We start from the raw sequence: 18,717 nt of genomic DNA on the forward strand, positions 1-18,717 counted from the left end.
AAGTACGTGTTCCCAGAGGGTCCATCTAGGTGAGGCTGGAGCTGCCAGGGGTGCCCTCTCCCTACGAGTTCTCTAAGTCTATTAGAATTCTAAGCCTAATGGGGTCTTGTTCCATTTCTATGAATATCTTTCGGAGATGGTGCAAAAAGCCCCTCTAGTGGAGAGAAGCAACTAATGGAGTCTGGTATGTGATAGCAGTAACAGTCACCATTACATAGCTTATGGTATCTGGTCGCTTGAGTTTCATGGGCAGATGCATTCTTACTTTGGGAAGAGAAAACCACAATAAGTTGCCAGATGCCAAGAGAGCAAAAGGCACACTTAAAGAGGCCTTGCCATTGAACCTCAAAGGATATGGCAAGGCTATGGCTGTTGGGAACTACAGGAGTAGACAATTCCTGGTGAGAAGAAATTAGAAACAGTGGTATCAGAAATCTCTTGCCAGCCCCTAGTTCTGAGGAGAGGATGTGAAGAAACAATGCATGTCAGGAGATGCTGCTAGTGCTATAAATAAATCGTGGTCAGCACATCAGGGTTGGTTTTTACAGCAAACAATTATGCTGTTTACCACTAATTGATTGAACTCTGAATTATCTCAATCACAATAGCATTCATTTGCAGAGTGATTAGTAATTCACTAAGTGCTTTCAATTATACCTACATATTTCATTTGATCCCAGAATCCCTGTAGGAAGAACTTGGGTCTAAGAACAGCCACTTTCTAGCTCAGTGCTTTGAGCACATCATTGACTGTGTAAAACCTCAGCTTCCTGGATTAGAAGGGAAAAAATATGGGAAGTTCTTATTAGGTCTTCAACAAATATTAGTTTTCTCCCATGAGGAATAATATTAAAAAGTAATATTTTTCTACATTTTAACTTTTGTTCTGTTCCTCATAAAGTCATGTAATGAATTAGTCTAATTGATTTATTTCTTATTGTGCCATTATTTCAAGTTTTGAGGATCTTTGGCTTGTACCAATTTTGGCTGTCAGTTTTCAGGGACACCTTATTAGAGAATCTGCAGTGTGCCTGACATTCTGCATTCTGCATTCTGCATGATGGGTTAGTTGTGTAATATCTCTGAGCTTCAATTTCTTGACTACACGGTGGGGGATCATGCCTTAGAGTTACGGTGAGGATTTACCAGGGAGCAGCAAATGTGGAACACCTGGCAAAGTGCTCAGCGTAGGTGTTCAGTGTTTCTTCTCTTCCCACCCCATCTCTCCTCCCTTCGTGAACTGGCCCCCAAAGAGCGAGGCCTGGTGGTATAGGGCAATAATGCTAGTCACATATGCCCAACCCAAAGCATTCACCACTGTACATAGAAAACACACACGGCTGGGAAACCAGCCAGTCCTGTGCCTGGATGGCAGGTCCACATCATGATCACCGATACGTCCCTTATATTTCCATATTGAAAAATGGAAGAAGAGACACTTCTTAGTAATTTCTTAGATGTGGCCTGCATAATGGGTACTTTGATCATGGGTAGTCGCTGTGAAATTCAATTTGTACCAATATGCCCCAAAGCCAAGAGGCATGGAATGAGGAAAGAATGGTGTGAACTTCATTCTCTTATGTCTCCATCAGGAATGACTAAAACTGGGTCAAGAGGCAGAGCTCATAAAGACTTCCTTCCACATTTCAGTTGATCCTGAAAGGAACACGTTCCAATCTTCAGAACCACTGGGTTATGACTAATCCTGAATAAATCACTAGCGTTTTTTCCCAGGGCTTCATGATTTTCCAGCAAACATGAACAGTTTTACTCTGGAGGGGGAGAGAAGGAATGAGATGTAACAAATGACAGAAGGGTTCTGGTGAAGAGAATAATAATCCACCAAGGTTATGCCATTAAGCAGCTTTCCACATTTTCAGACTCTCGTTGGGAATTCCGAATGTCTGTAATTTGACCCTTCCCTTCTTGAAAATGAAGGCGGCAAGCACATTGCTGGCAAAACAATGAGGTCCTGTTGCACAGCACATCCCAGCCTGGGGCCTGAGTCCTCATTTAAAGATGCGCTTTATTCTCAAACCATGAGCTCATCAGCAGGGGGTGGTGTCCATCCCAACGTCCCAACCAAAACAGTCCCTTACTGCACTGAAAATCTCTATTTCTTTTTGTATTGGTCTCTAGAGGTACATATTTTTAAGTAACACAGAGAAATGACATTTAATTAATGCTTTTGTATCAAAAGTGATTTTTTTATTTTAATCTGATTCATAGAACATCTATTTTGAGTGGGAAAGATAGATATTGATATATCATCAATATAATCAGAGACTCAAATGATTACCATGCATTTTTACAGCTAGAAACTTTGGGGTGTGGACTTAAAACCTGGGCTTCTGATATGAAGGTTAGGGTTCTTTTTTACTAAAAGATACCATAGGAATCCTACAATACTGGAATGCATATTCTACCTTTCAAATATTTTTGGAAGAACCAGGAAGGAAGGAAGGAAGGAAGGAAGGAAGGAAGGAAGGAAGGAGGGAGGGAGGGAAGGAGGGAAGGAGGGAAGGAGGGAAGGAGGGAAGGAGGGAAGGAGGGAAGGAGGGAAGGAGGGAAGGAGGGAAGGAGGGAAGGAGGGAGGGAGGGAGGGAGGGTGGCTGGGGAAGAAGAATGGAGATTAAATATCTTTTTCAAATATGGGAAGATCCAAAAATATATTTATCAAACATCCAATCCACTCTTGTTGCAAAGAATACCATCTTATAGGTAGCAATGAGGAGTGTTCCCTTTGTTAAATATACCATGGGATTTCTGGGTCAAATTGAATTTCTTTTTCTAGATCCTTGAGGAATTGCCACACTGTATTCCACAACAGTTGAATTGAATTAATTTATACTCCCACCAACAGTGTAAAAGTGTTCCTATTTCTCCACATCCTCTCCAGTATCTGTTGTCTCCAGATTTTTTAATGATTGTCATTCTAACTGGCGTGAGGTGGTATCTCAATGTGGTTTTGATTTGCATTTCTCTAATGACCAGTGACTATTAGCCTTTTTTCTTATTTTTTGTAGGGTACATAAATATCTTCTTTTGAAAATGTTCTGTTCATATCCTTTTCCCACCTTTTAATGGGATTGTTCAAAGAATTATAAATTACTCTATTATAAAGTCACATGCGCACGTATGTTTATTGTGACACTGTTCCCAGTAGCAAAGACTTGGAACCAACCCAAATGCCCATCAATGATATACTGGATAAAGAAAATGTGGCACATATACACCATGGAATACTATGCAGCCATAAAAAAAGAATGAGTTCATGTCCTTTGCAGGGACATGGATGAAACGGGAAACCATCATTCTCAGCAAACTGACACAGGAACAGAAAACCAAACACAACATGTTCTCACTCATAAGTTCCGTTGAACAATGAGAACACATGGACACAGGGAGGGAACATCACAAACTGGCGTCTAGCAGGTAGAGGGCTAGGGGAGGAATAGCAGCGGGTCGGGGGGTTGGGGAGGGATAGCATTAGGAGAAATTCCTAATGTAGATGACAGGGCAATGGATGCAGCAAACCACCACCATGGTATGTGTATACCTATGAAACAAACCTACACCATCTGCACATGTACCCCAGAACTTAAAGTATTTTATATACACACACACAATGTGTGGACGTATGCAGCAAAATCCAAGGGCCACTGGGTTGGGATTTGCATTTTACTGGACTGAACTCCGTGTGATGAAAACATAGCTGGGATCATATATAACTTTCATTTAGGTCCCACATTCACCACTTGTTAGCTGAGTGACCTTGAGCACATTACTAAAATATCACTAATCATTAGTTTCTTTATCTGGCAATTAGAATAACAATAGCACTGCCTCATAGGATTCTTATACAGGATAAGATTATTGAGTAATCCATTCAAGATCCATCCCTGCGAAGATTCTAGTGCACAGTAGTTGCATAGGGTGTAGGTGTCCACAAATATATAGGTATTGGTGTTTGTTTATTCCTTTTGTATATTCCCATGATTCCATGTGCATTTGTTATTTTTCTAACCCATCTTATTTCTATTAAAAATAAACACTGCAATTTTCAGCTGTATGTCCTTGAACAAGTTCCTTGACTCCTCTGAGTATCCGAATCCTCATCTGTAAAGTGTGGGAAATAATTAGGGTGACCGATACATCCCCATTGGCCTGAAACACTTTTGGTTTCAGCAGTGAAAGTTTTGTGTCTCAAGAAACCCTCCAATTCCAGGTAGACCTGGGCAGTTGGTCACCTTAGACTATCTATTTGTGGGATTCATATAATGAAAAATAAAATAAAGGTAATATATACTAAATACCTGTTATACAGCAGGTATTTAATAAATTGCAATTATCAACATCATTATGTTCACTTACAGTCCTTAGGGGCAATTTAAAGATCTTGAGGAAATTCAGTCATTTCAATTTATTTGCATTTGCATGCAGCCTTGAAAGAACACAGTAATTCATTCACTCAAAAACTGTTGGACACAAACCATGCCCGGCATTATGATATGTGCTGACCGTTTCAATGAATGGGACAACCAACAGAGCTCACATCATACTTAGGAGAGTCAGACAGTTGTGTAGCAAGCCAGGCAGCCTGGGGATTCTCTTGTAGAAAGAGGGTTCAAGGAAGGCTTCTGTGAGGAGCTGAGATTGAAAGAATTATAACCAGTGTGAGGAGCAGGAGAAAAGCAAGTGTGAAGGACGGAGTCAGAGGAGGGCTTGAGACATCTGAGGAGGACAGGTGGCCCACAGGGTGAGGAAGGGAAAATGCTGTGAGAAGAGAACAGAGAGGGAGGTGGCATCCAGCACATGCATGGCCTTTGGGACCAAAGGAGTTTGCCTTCATGCTCCAAGACAGATTCATTTCTCCATTCAGTCTGGATAAGAGAAGGGAAGTTTTGACCAAGCACATTTGCCACAGCCCGAATCCCACTTGAACCACTCAGCTGTGCCTAGCACTTGGGAAGAGATGGATTTGTCTCAAAACCAACACCTGCCTGGTTGCATCTCTCCAAGCTTTCTGATCTGGGTTGTACATTCATGCACCAGGTTGTTCTCATAGGCCTGAGTATCTCTGCACGTGGTCTGGAAGCCAGAAAGGTTAAGAGCACTCCAGATTTGTCCTGTGAATTCTGTAAAGACAAAGTCCCTAAAGAGGCCTTAGCATCAAAGCAGCCCTCACTGTGAGACCTGCCCTGAAGAGATGTGGGCATCTCCAGTCTTCAGGACAGAGGAGAGGCAGGAGGGGGAGCCCCACTGGCAGCCAAGGAAGCCATCTGGGATCTGCACAGCATGTGTTGTGCAGTTACCTGGTCCAAGTGGCTTATGTGCATTCTCAGCCCCACAGAACTGCACAGTGCTTAATAAAGCATCCTAATTTGGATTTAATAGGTTATCCACTGTGTGCTAAAAATGGCAAATTGCTATTTATTAATGACATAATTATTAAAACACAACACCTGGGCAGTGGAAGCTAAACCAGGAGTAGGGAAGTTCCTCAGAATACTGTTTTAATAATTATCTTATTTAATTATTTACACATTTGAATTAAAATTCAATAAGAACCAGATTAAACATTTACATAATGTATTAAATGTGGAACTATATCTAAAGAGCATGGCTCACTTGGCTTCTGTCTTTCTTCCTAAACCTATCGTAACTACTCCTTGGTCCTTCTGTTTCTGAAAGTGGCATATTTTCTAGATTCAACTCTTAGAAGCCAGGACCTGGCACCTCACACATGCCTGTGGGGAAAAGCCGATGGCCTATTCAATGGACTCATCCACTCTTAGTAGGTCTAATTTACTTCTGGCGCATCAGTTCTTACCCCTCTGCTGTTTACCTTTCATGTGGTTCTCAAAATAGGGTCTTGCCCAGACCTCCAATCCTCTGATTCCAACTGCTAAAGCAATAGTAATATTCTTCCTGGATGTCCTTTATCATCTCATCATCGGCAGGTCTAAGACAGAATTAATCACACTAATGTTCTTCCCAAAAGTAGTTCTTCCTAGAACGTCTAGGGATCTCCTCGTGCAGCTGTCTAGATGCTACTGAATAGAATGGCATTCCTGCTTGACTCCATCTCCCTGGTTGAGTCTCCCAGCAACCATTTCTGCATTTTTCCTGGGCATTGCTCTCCAATCCATCCCTTGCTTTTCATCTTTTCAGAGCCAACAGTTTAATCCAGGCTTTGAATGTCACTGTAGATTGATTTCTGTGACTCCAGTTTCTCTCTATTTTACTCCACGTGACACAATGTTAACAGATTCTTTCCCTTATAATAAATTTTTTTTAAATTATGACATTTCCTTTAAAAAATGCAAGTACTTGCCACTGCCTATAGGCTAAAGCTAAAATCTAGGACCTAGGCATTCAGGTTCTTCTGTAATCCGACTCTCGTTTACTTCATGATCCTGTATTCGATTTCTCATTGATTCTGTTAAAAGTTATTGACTGTCCATTCTGTGTTGACACTGCATATTTGTGTTTGCCAAGCACATACAATATTAAAACTCACTCATTGAGCACTTCACATTGCCAGGAACTGTTCTCAGTGCATTTCATAACTTACTCCTATGCCTTCAAAAGAAATTTATTATTATCTTCATTTCACAAATGTGGGCAGTGAGGCACAGGCAGGTGAGGTAACTTGGCCAAGGTTGCCCAGTTAGAAGATAGTACAGCTGGATCTCAGCCCCTGCTCTGCACTGCCTCTTGTAGTCAGGAGACTTTGTATTCCTCAGTTGGTGGATTTCTGCCTTCCCATCTGTGCCCATATAATTCTGTCCCATTTGAAAGAGCTTCACTCTTTCTGCCTAGATGCCTGTTTCTCATTTATAAATACCTAAAATAAACGCCAATTTGAGGTGAAGCCATCTCTGACACTCTCACTTGCTGTTATCATCCCTCCTAGTAACTCATAGCACTTAATATTTGTACTGCTCATTCACATTCAATCACACACAATTTTCTAACGTATTTTGCCTTTTTATTCAACTCTCTGGAATATTTATGTGCTCTGTTTCCCCAAACAGATTATAAGTTCATAGAGGGCCAGGCAAATTGGTATACATCTATATGTCTGTCAAATGCCTAGCACACCATTGTGTAACAGTAGGTGTTCACAAAATATTCACTGAATCACTTTTGGCCCAGCCTCTAAAGCAAGGGTCTCCAAACCTCAGGTCACATACTGGTACTGCTCTGTGGCCTGTTAGGGACCAGGCCACACAGCAGGAGGTGAGTGGTGGGTGAGTGAATGAAGCTTCCTCTGTATTTACAGCCACCCCATTGCTGGCAACATCGCCTGAGCTCTGCCTCCTGCAACATTAGATAGCATGAACCCTACCGCGAACTGCCCATGCCAAGGATCTAGGTTGCGCACTCCTTGTGAAAATCTAATGCCTGATGATCTGTCAGTGTTTCCCATCATCCCCGATGGGATGCAGGACCCTCTAGTTGCAGGAAAACAAGCTCAGGGTTCCCACTGATTCTACATTATGGTGAGTTGTATAGTTATTTCATATATGTTACAACGTAATAATAATATAAATAAAATGCACAATAAATGTAATGTGCTTGAATCATCCTGAAACCATTCTTTCCTCTATCCCCAGCCCATGGAAGAAAATTATCTTACATGAAACCTGTCACTGGTGCCAAAAAGGTCGGGGCTCCTGCTCTGTGGGAGACTTCCTCCATTAAAAATTATGCCTGGCCACAAAATGTCTACAAATAGTGCTTCCCTTAGGTTGTCTCCTTTGCCTAGAATATCTTTCCTCCTTTCCTCTCCAGACCTGATTAATTTCTACTTACTCCTAGGGCTTATCTTAGGTATCATGTATCTAAAAAGCTTCTTGTGACATTCATGTCAAGGCTGGCTTAGGTGTCTATCCTCTGTGTCCCCATAGCACCTGATTCACGATTCTGTGTCACCATACATTAGAATAATAGGCTTCTGCAACTATTTTTGTATATTAAGGCTGTGAACTCCTTGAGGAAAAGCATGGTATCTTATTTATTTTGTCTCTAATGCTTAGCACAATGCAGGTGTACGGAAAGTGATCAATGAATATTGAAGAAGGAGTGAATGAATGAAAATAAGCAAGGCCAGGCGCGGTGGCTCATGCCTGTAATCCCAGCACTTTGGGAGGCTGAGGTGGGAGGATCATGAGGTCAAGAGATCGAGACCATCTTGGCCAACATGGTGAAACCCAATCTCTACTAAAAATACAAAAAAATTAGCTGGGCATGGTGGCACGCACCTGTGGTTCCAGCTACTTGGGAGGCTGAGGCGGAAGAATTGCTTGAACCCAGGAGGCGGAGGTTGCAGTGAGCTGAGATTGCGCCACTGCACTCTAGCCTAATGTGCAGTGACTCCTTCTCAGAGAAAAGAAAAGAAAGAAAAAGAAAAGAAAGAAAAGAAAAGAAAAGCAATCCTACTACGTTTCTAACAGTCTGAATGATAGGAATTGAGATACAGAATGTATCCATGGAAACAATATAGAAATATAAGTAGCCCTTTCTCACATTTGGCCAGAGGCTACCTTATGAGGATGGCTCAGCTAAAACCACAGTGCCTCCTAATCAATTCAATGTAATCTTGGATATGGACAGTGTGCTAGAAGTTGCCACCTAAAAAATCATACTTTTACTCCCTTAGCATCTTAGCCATATGCCAATTTGTTTCTGGTAATTGGGATTGCTCTCCTGGTCAAACCACTTCATCTCCACACCGTTCATGGTCTGTCTTTCTCATTCACCCAGGGGCAGTTTGCCTCCTTCAAACTGGATTCTTAGGCAGAATTTAAAAGACAGCAAGCACTTCTCCAACTTCTGCCTCACGAGTTGGATATTTTCCAATTGTTGGTGGAGGGAGAAAATTCTAGATGATTCTTCTAAGCTTGAGGTACAATTGTCTCATTTAATATACTCCCTGCGCTGACATCTCTGGCCCAAACCACCTTCCATCCTTCTTGGGGACTGTCCATTGTTCTCTAGTGTATGATTAGCAGATTAGCTATCATGTAGGAAGCCAGGAGAATGAACTCGCATTAAGCTCTTCCATAGCAAGAGTAATTCATTACCCGGCCTGATTTCCACTTAAAATGTACTTTAAGCACACTTCCAACTACAAACTCTAAATCACCCTGTGTTCACAAAGTCCATCATTTTTTATTTTATTGCATGGCGTTGGCATGACATAATCCCTTGCAGAGCATCTCAGAGTGCTTTACAGATCAATAAATTACTTACCTGCACAGTTGAAGCAATGTCTGCAAGGCCAGCACAGACATTCTGCAAGCAGCCTGTCCTCCAGGAAGCAAGCAAGTCTGTGTGGGTGCCAAGAGTGGGCAGGGGCAGGGACCAGCAGATGTATGGGTTGGTGTTGGGGGCGGGGGGTGCCTGGTGTGTGAGATGGGAATGCTCTAGTTAAAACTGTGAATAAAACACATCAAAGTGTCTATTTTTGCAATGATCAGTTTAAATGATTCCAGAACTAAGAGAATTTAGAAGTTTGTACCCTTCAGGCAGTCAGCAAATCAAATGCACAGTCATTAACTCATCAATTACCTTTCTGTCCTAGAAGGCTCATTCCAGCTTTTACAATGATACAACCATAAATCGCAATGTTATATCTTAAAAGTTCCAGATTGTAGAGCTAGCGTTCTCTCTCCTCCAACCCTCACCACATCCACTCTCCATTATTTCTGTCCCACAAAATGCTTGTGAAAGTGTGAAATGTGTGTCACAACACACACACACACAGCCTCTCTATCTGAAGCTCAATGAGGATTGAAATCTAAAAATGATTAACTGGTGCTTACTCTACGTAACATACCCTATTTAAGACAGCAAAAAAATAGAATGTTAAGTGAGGATCTTGTTTGATATTTTATATTAAGGTAATTTATAGTATAAAAGGTAAGATGGGGTACGTGTAACATAAGAGTTTACTTTAAATGCCATATGGGAGATACTACAGTGCTGTGAAATCCCCAGGTACTCTTGGGGATCACCTGGACAGCCTTATCAAAGGGGTATTAATTCTCTCAGGCCTTGGACAATTTTAATAGATGTGTATAGTCACAGAGGAGACTGTGAGCACTGAAGTCAGCAACAAGGACATGGGGATGAGGAGACAGCTAAGTGCGGCACATATAAGTTCAGCACAAGCTTTTTAATGATCAGCATTTCAGTTGGGTGGAGGCAGTACATACATGGAAGATAACATTGGAGAAGGAGGGAAGGGGAAGAAGGCTAAGATATCTTTATAATGTCTCCTATTCACGAAGGAAAAGATCCAATACAGCTAGGAATGAGTGAGTAATGCTTCAGACCAGCATTAAAATTTGCAAACCCAACTGACTTTAGTGTGAGGGCCCCACTCTGACTTTGGAACAAGGAATAAAGGCATCGTACAGCTTCCCTGGGCCCTCCAGCAGGCCGGATCACACTGTAAGCCAGGTGAATGGTGTGTTTTAGAAATGCACAGCATGGTGGCTCTGAGGAATACTTACTCAAGGAAAGAGTATAACATGAAGAAACAGAAGAGTGTGGGATGGAGGGAACACTTAACTTGCCAAGAACTAAGAAATCAAAAGCAGCATCAGTAGCATTGAAAGAATATCTGCCAGTGACCCAACTCTGAGGTTGTTGTGGACGTGTTGCACACAGATTGGGACAGTGGTTCTCTTGAATAACCATTATGACTCAATTCTTTAAATGTTGTTGAGCTCTTAGTGTGGTTACAAATATAAGTAACACATTGTTCAGGTCATCAGAAAGCTCATGGCCTAGTGGTGATGCTAAGCACATAACTATAGCATCGTGGAATGAGTGTCTAGAATTGGAGTTTGGGAGCTCAGCAAATGACATCTTTATTCCATCCACTTGAATGATAAGACAGGTAAGAAGACACATGGAACCAAATATCACATTTACTAATGGTAAAGCTAAGACTGGAGAATTAGGCTCAGACTTGCAGCAACAATTAGGTTCTACGTCTGGACCCCCAAAAGAAACCAGCACACACATACAATGGCTGGATGTACCACAATACCCATCCCATCCTTGTGGGATGCTGCTTCTGTCAATCAGCATGTGGAGGAGCACACCACAATGTAAGCTCAGAAGGGTCCAAAATAGAAGACCAAAGGAAGTAAACATTCTGTCTCCAATTTCACCTGTTACCTATCAGAATGAAATGCTTCCCTCCCTAGGTGGAGTCATTTAGTGGAGAAATAAGGGGGAGGGGAAGGGGGAGAGAGAAAGAGAGAGAGAGAGAGAGAGAGAGAGAGAGAGAGAGAGAGAGAGAGAGAGAGAGAGAGAGAGAGAGACAGGCAGACAGGGAGAGACAGAGTCAAAGTAAGTTATGGCTAACTGACGTTTTATTCGATTCCCCACCAGGTGTGTAGCATGTTCTCTAGGCAGCACATGAAGCAGCAGCCAATTTGAGATGTCCAAAAGGGCAGAGAAGTGTAGAGGGTGGGGAAAGTTTCAACAAAGAAAGTGGCATTTGATTTGAGCCTTAAGGATGACTGAAAGTGCAGTTTGGGGGTCCGAGGCAGGTGGATTGCTTGAGTGCAGGAGTTCAAGACAGTCTGGGGAATATGGCAAAAGCTTGTCTCTACAAAAATAAAAATAATCAACCAGGAATGGTGGCACATGCCTGCAGTCCCAGCTACTTGAGCTGAGGTGGGAGGATTGCTTGAGCATGGGAGGTCAAGGCTTCAGTAAGCCATATTTGCACCACTGCACTCCAGCCTGGGTGACAAAGTAAGACACTGTCTCAAAAACAAAAATGAGGATGGCTGGGAGTTGTCCAGGAAGGATGTAAGGAACAATATGGACCAAATGCATGATGTCTAGATAGGGCTTGATGTCCTGCAGATAACAAGGGGGTCAGTAGAGGTGGATCCCTCGGGTTGGCCATGGAAATGTAGACTGATGTTTGATTCTGCATAGCCTCATGCCTAGAAGGAGCCCCGCTATGACCAGGTGGCCATGGGGAGCCATTGGAGCTGTTTTGACAGAGATGTGATATGATCAGAATTGCATTCTTTCAAGACATCGCTGAATGCAGTGTGGAGGATGGCTCGTGGATATGTGTTGGAGGTGGGTGGGGGTGAGTGGATACAGGAGGAGGGTGGAGGCTAGGAGAATAGCTATTACAGTGTTGCAGTAGAATTTATTCCCACTCAGACTCCCTGACTCTGTGTTTAAATAGGAGGAAATCAAGGCTAAATTCAAGGTAAGACATTTTTTATATTTAAGGTAATTTCTCTAATTTCTCATCGTTAACTTGCTATAGTTCATATATTTTACTCTCTGGACTATTCTCCCAACTGCCATGTTAAGATAACTAAGAAATGTTTAAGCAGGATTTTTATTTTCATTCTTTCTTGTCTCCACAGTATCTCCAAAAATTGTAGAGATTTCTTCAGATATCTCCATTAACGAAGGGAACAATATCAGCCTCACCTGCATAGCAACGGGTAGACCAGAGCCTACGGTTACTTGGAGACACATCTCCCCCAAAGGTAAGAGAACAGTTTGGTGCATTGCATCACGAGGGTAAATGGGGGAACTGTTGGCCCTTGGTAGGAGGTTATGGGTGTGGGTACCTACTCCAAAAATTTCTGTGTTTTTGGTGACCTGACAATAATATACTCATGGCTGTGCAGAGAATGTTGATGTTCTCTGCAAAACAGGCATATATTCTAAGATTTAAGAATTTATACCTCCGTATCTCTCCCATCCCTTGGAAATTAATCCCAGTTGTTAAATGTATAAGTCCTCTGCTCCCAAAGGTGGCCGTCCCTGGGTGAAATGGTGGCAAGGTGTTCTGGGTGAACTTTACATGCTGTTTGATGACGGAACGAAGCTTTAGTGGCAACTGTTCAACTGGTTATTTTAAATGAGAGAAAACACATAATGATGGGTGAGAGCTTCAAATGGCCATATTCCTAAAAGGAGATGCTCCAAGTCTGTGCCTCTGCAGCCTTGCCAAAAATCTGGTCATGAGCTGTTTTTTGTGGTTTTGTTGTTGTTTTACTCTGATTGATCCTAGAGAACAAATATAACTTAATATGTGACTAAATTGCAAAAATGTACTTTATCTGAATGCTCAGATGTTATGTAGACCAAAGCGTTGTTTTGTGCTTTCATGGATTGAACATTAAAACCTTTAGAATTTGAGACAAGATGTCATTTATTATTAAGGTAGTTTTTATTTGGGAACAAGAAAGATAAAAATATTTCATTTAAAAATATTTATTGAGTGCTTGTAATAGTCCAGCCTCTCTTCTGGGCACTGGGGGATATAGCAATAAGCCAAAGCAGTAAAGTTTTCACTTTCATGAGCTCACATTCTCATCAGACAGATGACAAAAAAAAAAACAGTGTGCTATATAACAGGTGGTACTAAGGGTGAGAAAATAGAACTGGATGTGTTGACAGAATGACAAGCACTTTCTTGAGAGAAGGGCTCTGAAAAGGGGATATTCGTGCAGAGACATGAATATGTCCTTAATCGTGTTGCTTATTCCTGATTAATATGAAATGTGTGCGTGTGATTATGTATGCATACATGTGCAGGTGTGCACAGATGGATGAAGCTGTGTGGTTGGCATGAAAGACGCATATTAGGGGGTGCTTTTGGTCTCAACTCCCATGGAAGGGAAAGTGGGGAACACAGTTGGGCAGGTGAAAAGTTGGCTTGTGACAGAGTGCAGTGGGACATCTCAGCTGAGCCTATGGGGGGCTCTGAAGATGGGATTGCCCTTCAGAAGTTTCCTTTACTGAGGTGATGCAGCTAGTTTTCTACATAGGTACAGCACTCTGAATTAGGCTGATCCCAAAACAGGTGTCACTGTGGGCCAGGCATCTCTCTTGACATGAGACAGTCCCCACAGAGGGCTGACCTGAGGGCTGTTCACCAGTAGCAGGTCCTTTGTGAGGTATAAGTCCTCTGCTCCCAAAGGTGGTCATGCATGACACTGTCCACTACACTTCAACATTTTAATAAATCAGAGCAAGACCATGAAACAGCCCAAAATACCAAATTGCAAACAGTGACAGTTGGCCCTGATGGATGTTCTCAGCGAAGGCATGACATCTTCAGTCGTGTGTGGCCTGAATTCCTGGGAGCTGTCCTGGGCCAACATTCTTGACACCTTTGCTGTGAACAAAGGGTCTGTGAGAGCTATTCACGTCTCTGCTAGTCTTTCCATTTGAAATGACCTCACATGTGGACTGGCCCAAAAACAGGGAGGAAATTTCAGTTGTGTATGAGATCATTAGTGATGGGGAATGGCCCTGGGCCGCTCTGAAGGAGGGGCCATTCAGACGGATGCATACTAAGTCCGTGGTGTGCACCATTCATCACAGTCTAATGTGAGTCCCCAGTGCCAGTGGATGCCAGCCCAGTCTGTGCCTTTGGAATCTGCAGAACATTTATCATCGGGATAGGCGTCCTGTGCCTGATGTCAAGGGGCTCTGTCTTCTGTTTGACGTCTCTTCTCATTTTCCACTTAGCCAGTTCTTCGTCCTTTTCTGGGTGTTTCCTCTGCTTCTCCTGCAGGCACCTCCTTTCTGTCCTGCCATTTTATGCCTATGCCTTCCCTATACATTTTTTGTTGTTGCTGTTCTATGCTTTGCCTTTCTCTTTCAGGCTCTGAAATGTTTCTGCTTTAATTTCATTCTTTTCCACACTCTCTCTCCCCTTCCTATAGTTGTTTGTTGTCTTCCCCTCTGACGTGTGAGCCTCTTGGGTTGCCTGGCTGATGTTCACACTGCAGTGTGAGAGAGTCTTTTGTTTCCCCTGTTATGGCCATTGAACAGATTCATTTCCCCAGGGAACTTTTACCTGAGCCTGGGCCAGGTGTCCCATTTTACTGAGGTTTTAGCTGCTATGGAAACAGAAGACGGATCAAGGAAAGAGGAGCAGGACAATCAGAATCTACCTGTGGATTACTTTACATGAACAGCGTTTTCCAGAGCTCAGGTCCAGTTTAGGTATTGAAACTGATGAGACATGCCAAGCAATAACTAATCATCTCAGAACTCACCAGGGTGCTGTTTTCCAAGTGACTGATTATTTGGAGATCAGAGATGTCACTGGGCTGCTGCCCAATCTGAACTGAAGCTGGAGCCCCTCAGCGGTCAGGCCTTGAACTTTCCTCAGTAGTATTTCCTCAAAGAGACTTATTCTAAATAAATCAGGACATGCTTGGAGTTCCTTAGAGAAAAACATGTGCACCTTAGCAGAGGCTCCAAAGGCAGAGCGCCATTGTCATCTTTTGTGTCATTCTGCGGGGTAGATCATGTTTCCACCAAGATCTTTGTTACATGCAAAGCTTCCAAATCCCCGGGTGAACCAGCTGATCAGGGCTAAGCAATTTTGGCAACTCTGATGGCTTCATTGCATTTTTTCTCTTCAGACTGGTCTGTTTGTTCTGCACGTTCTTAAAAGTTCTTGTTTCCTTCATCATCACTCATGTGGTGCTGCTGCTTGCAATAAACTTACATACACCTCGTTAGAATGTGCATTTCTAGCCTTGGCTACCTTGTGTGAAGAGGAGAACAGAAATGTTAAAGACTATTTTAGATGTGGCTTATACACTTTGATATAGGGCAGCTCAGGAATGACCATCAGGTGGAACAGGAGATGGAGGGCCGTGTGTAGCACTTGATATAAGAGGGAGAAAATGTCAGTTGTCCATGTCCAGTACAGAGAGGGAGGTGGGGCCTCCAAGGCCACCTCTTGGCACTTCCATTGATTGTTTGAAATAATTTTCCATATATTATTACTGGCATTATGCCTTTGTAGTTCCCTTCATGAATTTATCATTCCCAGAGTTCCGAGAGAAATGACACTAGCTTTTTAAAGATCACTGCCCTGAATCTGCACACCTGTTTTGAGATGGGCAGATGTTATTTGCACCTGCAAAGACCTTGGTCTTTTCCTGAGGAAGAGTCCCCATCTCACTCCTCTCACTAGCTGGTGCCATCTCCATCTGCATGAGGGTTTATTGAACCCAAGCCAGAGTCCCTGTGGGTGCTAGCATACTAGTCTAGGCGCACAGGTGCCATCAGTGGAACTGTAACCTTCTGTAGGTAGAAAAAAGGAACAGGGAGGCAACTGCATTCTGTGCCTGAAAAAGGAACAGGGAGGCAACTGCATACTGTGCCTGATGTCATGACCCTGTACTTTGCCATTTGTCCACATCTAGACCTTCAAGAATGTGTTTTTTAGCACAACTCTTAAACTCTCAGCTTTCTACCTCCAATAGAAGAACGTTAATGCTATCTGGTTCTCCTGAGTCTTCCCTAAATAAACAGAAACATGATCTCTTTCAATATACCCCAAAAGATGCCATGTAGGACTTCATAGAAAAGCATTCTAAAATCCTTATTTTTATGTTACCAGTTTCTGTTGGACTATAAGAGCTTTAATGACACAGCTAGGATTTCTACATTGCCACATTCCTGGGAGCCCAAAATGAAACTCAGGTGAAGGAGTGAGTCCCATCACTTATCTGTGGGTGTCACTATCCATTTGCAGTCAGGGATTACTGAGTGTCCTAATGGAGCTCTCCTCTTGGGTGCACTCACCTTTCCCTCATCTAACAAGACACTGACAATAAAAACCTGATCCAGGATATCCTATCCCTTGAGTTCTTTGAGAACAGAGTTTGCATCTCACTTTTCTTTGATTCTCTCCTTCTAGCACAATGCGTAGCACCTAGAAAGTTTATACTTCAAATCATCTTTAGATTATTTACAATATCAAATACTATATAAGGCCAAGTGCAGTGGCTGATGTCTGTAATCCTAGCACTTTGGGAGGTCAAGGTAGGCAGATTGTTTGAGCTCAGGAGTTCAAGATGAGCCTGGGCAACAACATGGTGAAACCTTGTCTCTACCAAAAAAAAAATATATTCAAAAAATATTGGTCAGTTCAGTGAACAAGCACTGATATTTGCCAATGCCCCAAAGGGGTATGCCTGTTCTCCCAGTTCAAAGAGTATCTGGATGGTTGAGGAATTCTCCTCCACTTTGATATTGGCATGGAGACCGGGAGTGTTTTCTGCTGGCAAATCTCCAGGACATTTTCTCTGGTCTTCACAAGATCTCCAAGCCTTTCCTGAAGTCCCTTTGATGAAATCCTGCTGTGGCAAGGCTCGAGTTGTCCTTGAAGAACAACTTCTTTTCAAATTTCCTTTTGCCAGAAGAGAGGAGGTGACTTGGACTGAGGGTCACCTGTGAGCTCTTTTCTGCTGTCATGGCTGCCTCATTGCAATCTCTCTTCCTCTGGCCCTTCTAGTGAGCATCTGGCCCTTTTGGTGCCTTGCTATTCCAAGTACTCCTGTGTCTAAACCCCAGGTGGCTCCCAACCATGATTTCCTAAGGGAATCCTCATATCAAAATGGGGATTAGTTAACCAAAGAAAAAGGAAAAGAAAGAAATCAATCAGTAGAAAAAATAAAAGTATTTTAAGTTCAGTCTCATGCTTGTGCCCCTTGCGCCTCTCTCTCTCTCTCTCTCTCTCTCTCTCTCTCTCTCTCTCTCTCTCTCTCTCTCTCTCTCTCTCTCCTCTCTCTGTCTTTCTCTTTCTCTTTCTTTCTCCTTGCCTCTGTGTCCCTCCTAGTGTGTGAATTGAGGTGGGTTAGAAATCAAAAGAGATCTTCCCTAGGGTCACCCAAAAACCTTAGGAGCAGAATGAAAGCAGAGCTTTGTGTCTGTTAGATTTCAAGCTCAGCCCTTGTTCTGCAAGCCTTTCTCTTTACCCACCGTGACATGGGTACATCTGCATGGCTCACTCTCCATGTTTGCAAGGCTCAGTAACCTTCCTCAGCTGCCGGATCTCTTCCCTCCTGCCTCGGTTCTCCTGTTCTATTTGAAGAGGCCCAGTGGGCATTTGGTTGCCCTGTTCCTTTTTTCTAGAGTTTTCAAAGGCACCAAGTTGATGATGATTACGCCCGGATAAGAGCTCTTCTCCTGGGCAATGCCCTGAGCCCCGTGCTCCCTATCCCCTCCTCCAGGACCCTCACACCACCCTATATCCACCTATTTTCCTATTTGTCAGCACTGACAAGTCCTTCTCACCAGCCAAGCAGGACACTAAAGCACTAATTGGCACTAGAGGTATCACAGCTTGAGTTCAACCAGAGCTGGCAGGCTCCATGACTCCAGTGACAGCTCTGTGAAAAAGTGTCAGGAGCAGAGCTCTGCCTTGCCATCGGCTGACTGCAGCACCATGGCACTAATGAGCAGCCTGTCAGCACCAGCATCAGGGACCCTGTGTGGCACTGAGATCATGAGAATGGCAGAGGAGAAAGACTTCCTCAGCAGAGAGGAGCTGGGGAGGGGAAGAGAGGACAAAATGGTACTACAGATATCGCCTTACCCACAGAGGGCAACCATCCAACAGGGAAGGACTCAGAAAAAAAAAGAGAGAAAGAAAGAAAGAAAAAGATACTTTAAAATCTATCTATGCCAATTCTAGATAACTCTTGGAATCTCCTTTAGCTGGGTTGTCCTGTCAGTAATCAATATGGGCTGTAAATCCTTGCAGTAATCCAGAAAGGGGCCTCGGTGATTAAATTGATATTCAGTCTTGGCTTTGCTATGAAACAAGGAAGTTGCCCAAGTCTCTGGGAAACAGTGACCTAGAGAGGAAGGCAAGACCTGAGAGTGTAGTCTTTT

The 18,717-nt window shown here is 43.0% G+C and overlaps 1 protein-coding gene across 18 annotated transcripts in view; it reads left to right on the forward strand.

Moving 5' to 3' along the window:
- The window catches only part of NTM (neurotrimin), a 974,035-nt gene that overhangs the window by 826,501 nt on the left and 128,817 nt on the right, over nt 1-18,717 (forward strand). For all 18 annotated transcript variants that reach the window (XM_078339846.1, XM_078339847.1, XM_078339848.1 and 15 more), the window contains one exon: nt 12,423-12,548. In XM_078339846.1, coding sequence (XP_078195972.1) covers nt 12,423-12,548 — 126 coding nt within the window. The remainder of the gene's footprint in view (nt 1-12,422; nt 12,549-18,717) is intronic.

This window comes from Callithrix jacchus, chromosome 10, assembly GCF_049354715.1.
Source record: "Callithrix jacchus isolate 240 chromosome 10, calJac240_pri, whole genome shotgun sequence".
Lineage (NCBI taxonomy): Eukaryota > Metazoa > Chordata > Mammalia > Primates > Cebidae > Callithrix > Callithrix jacchus.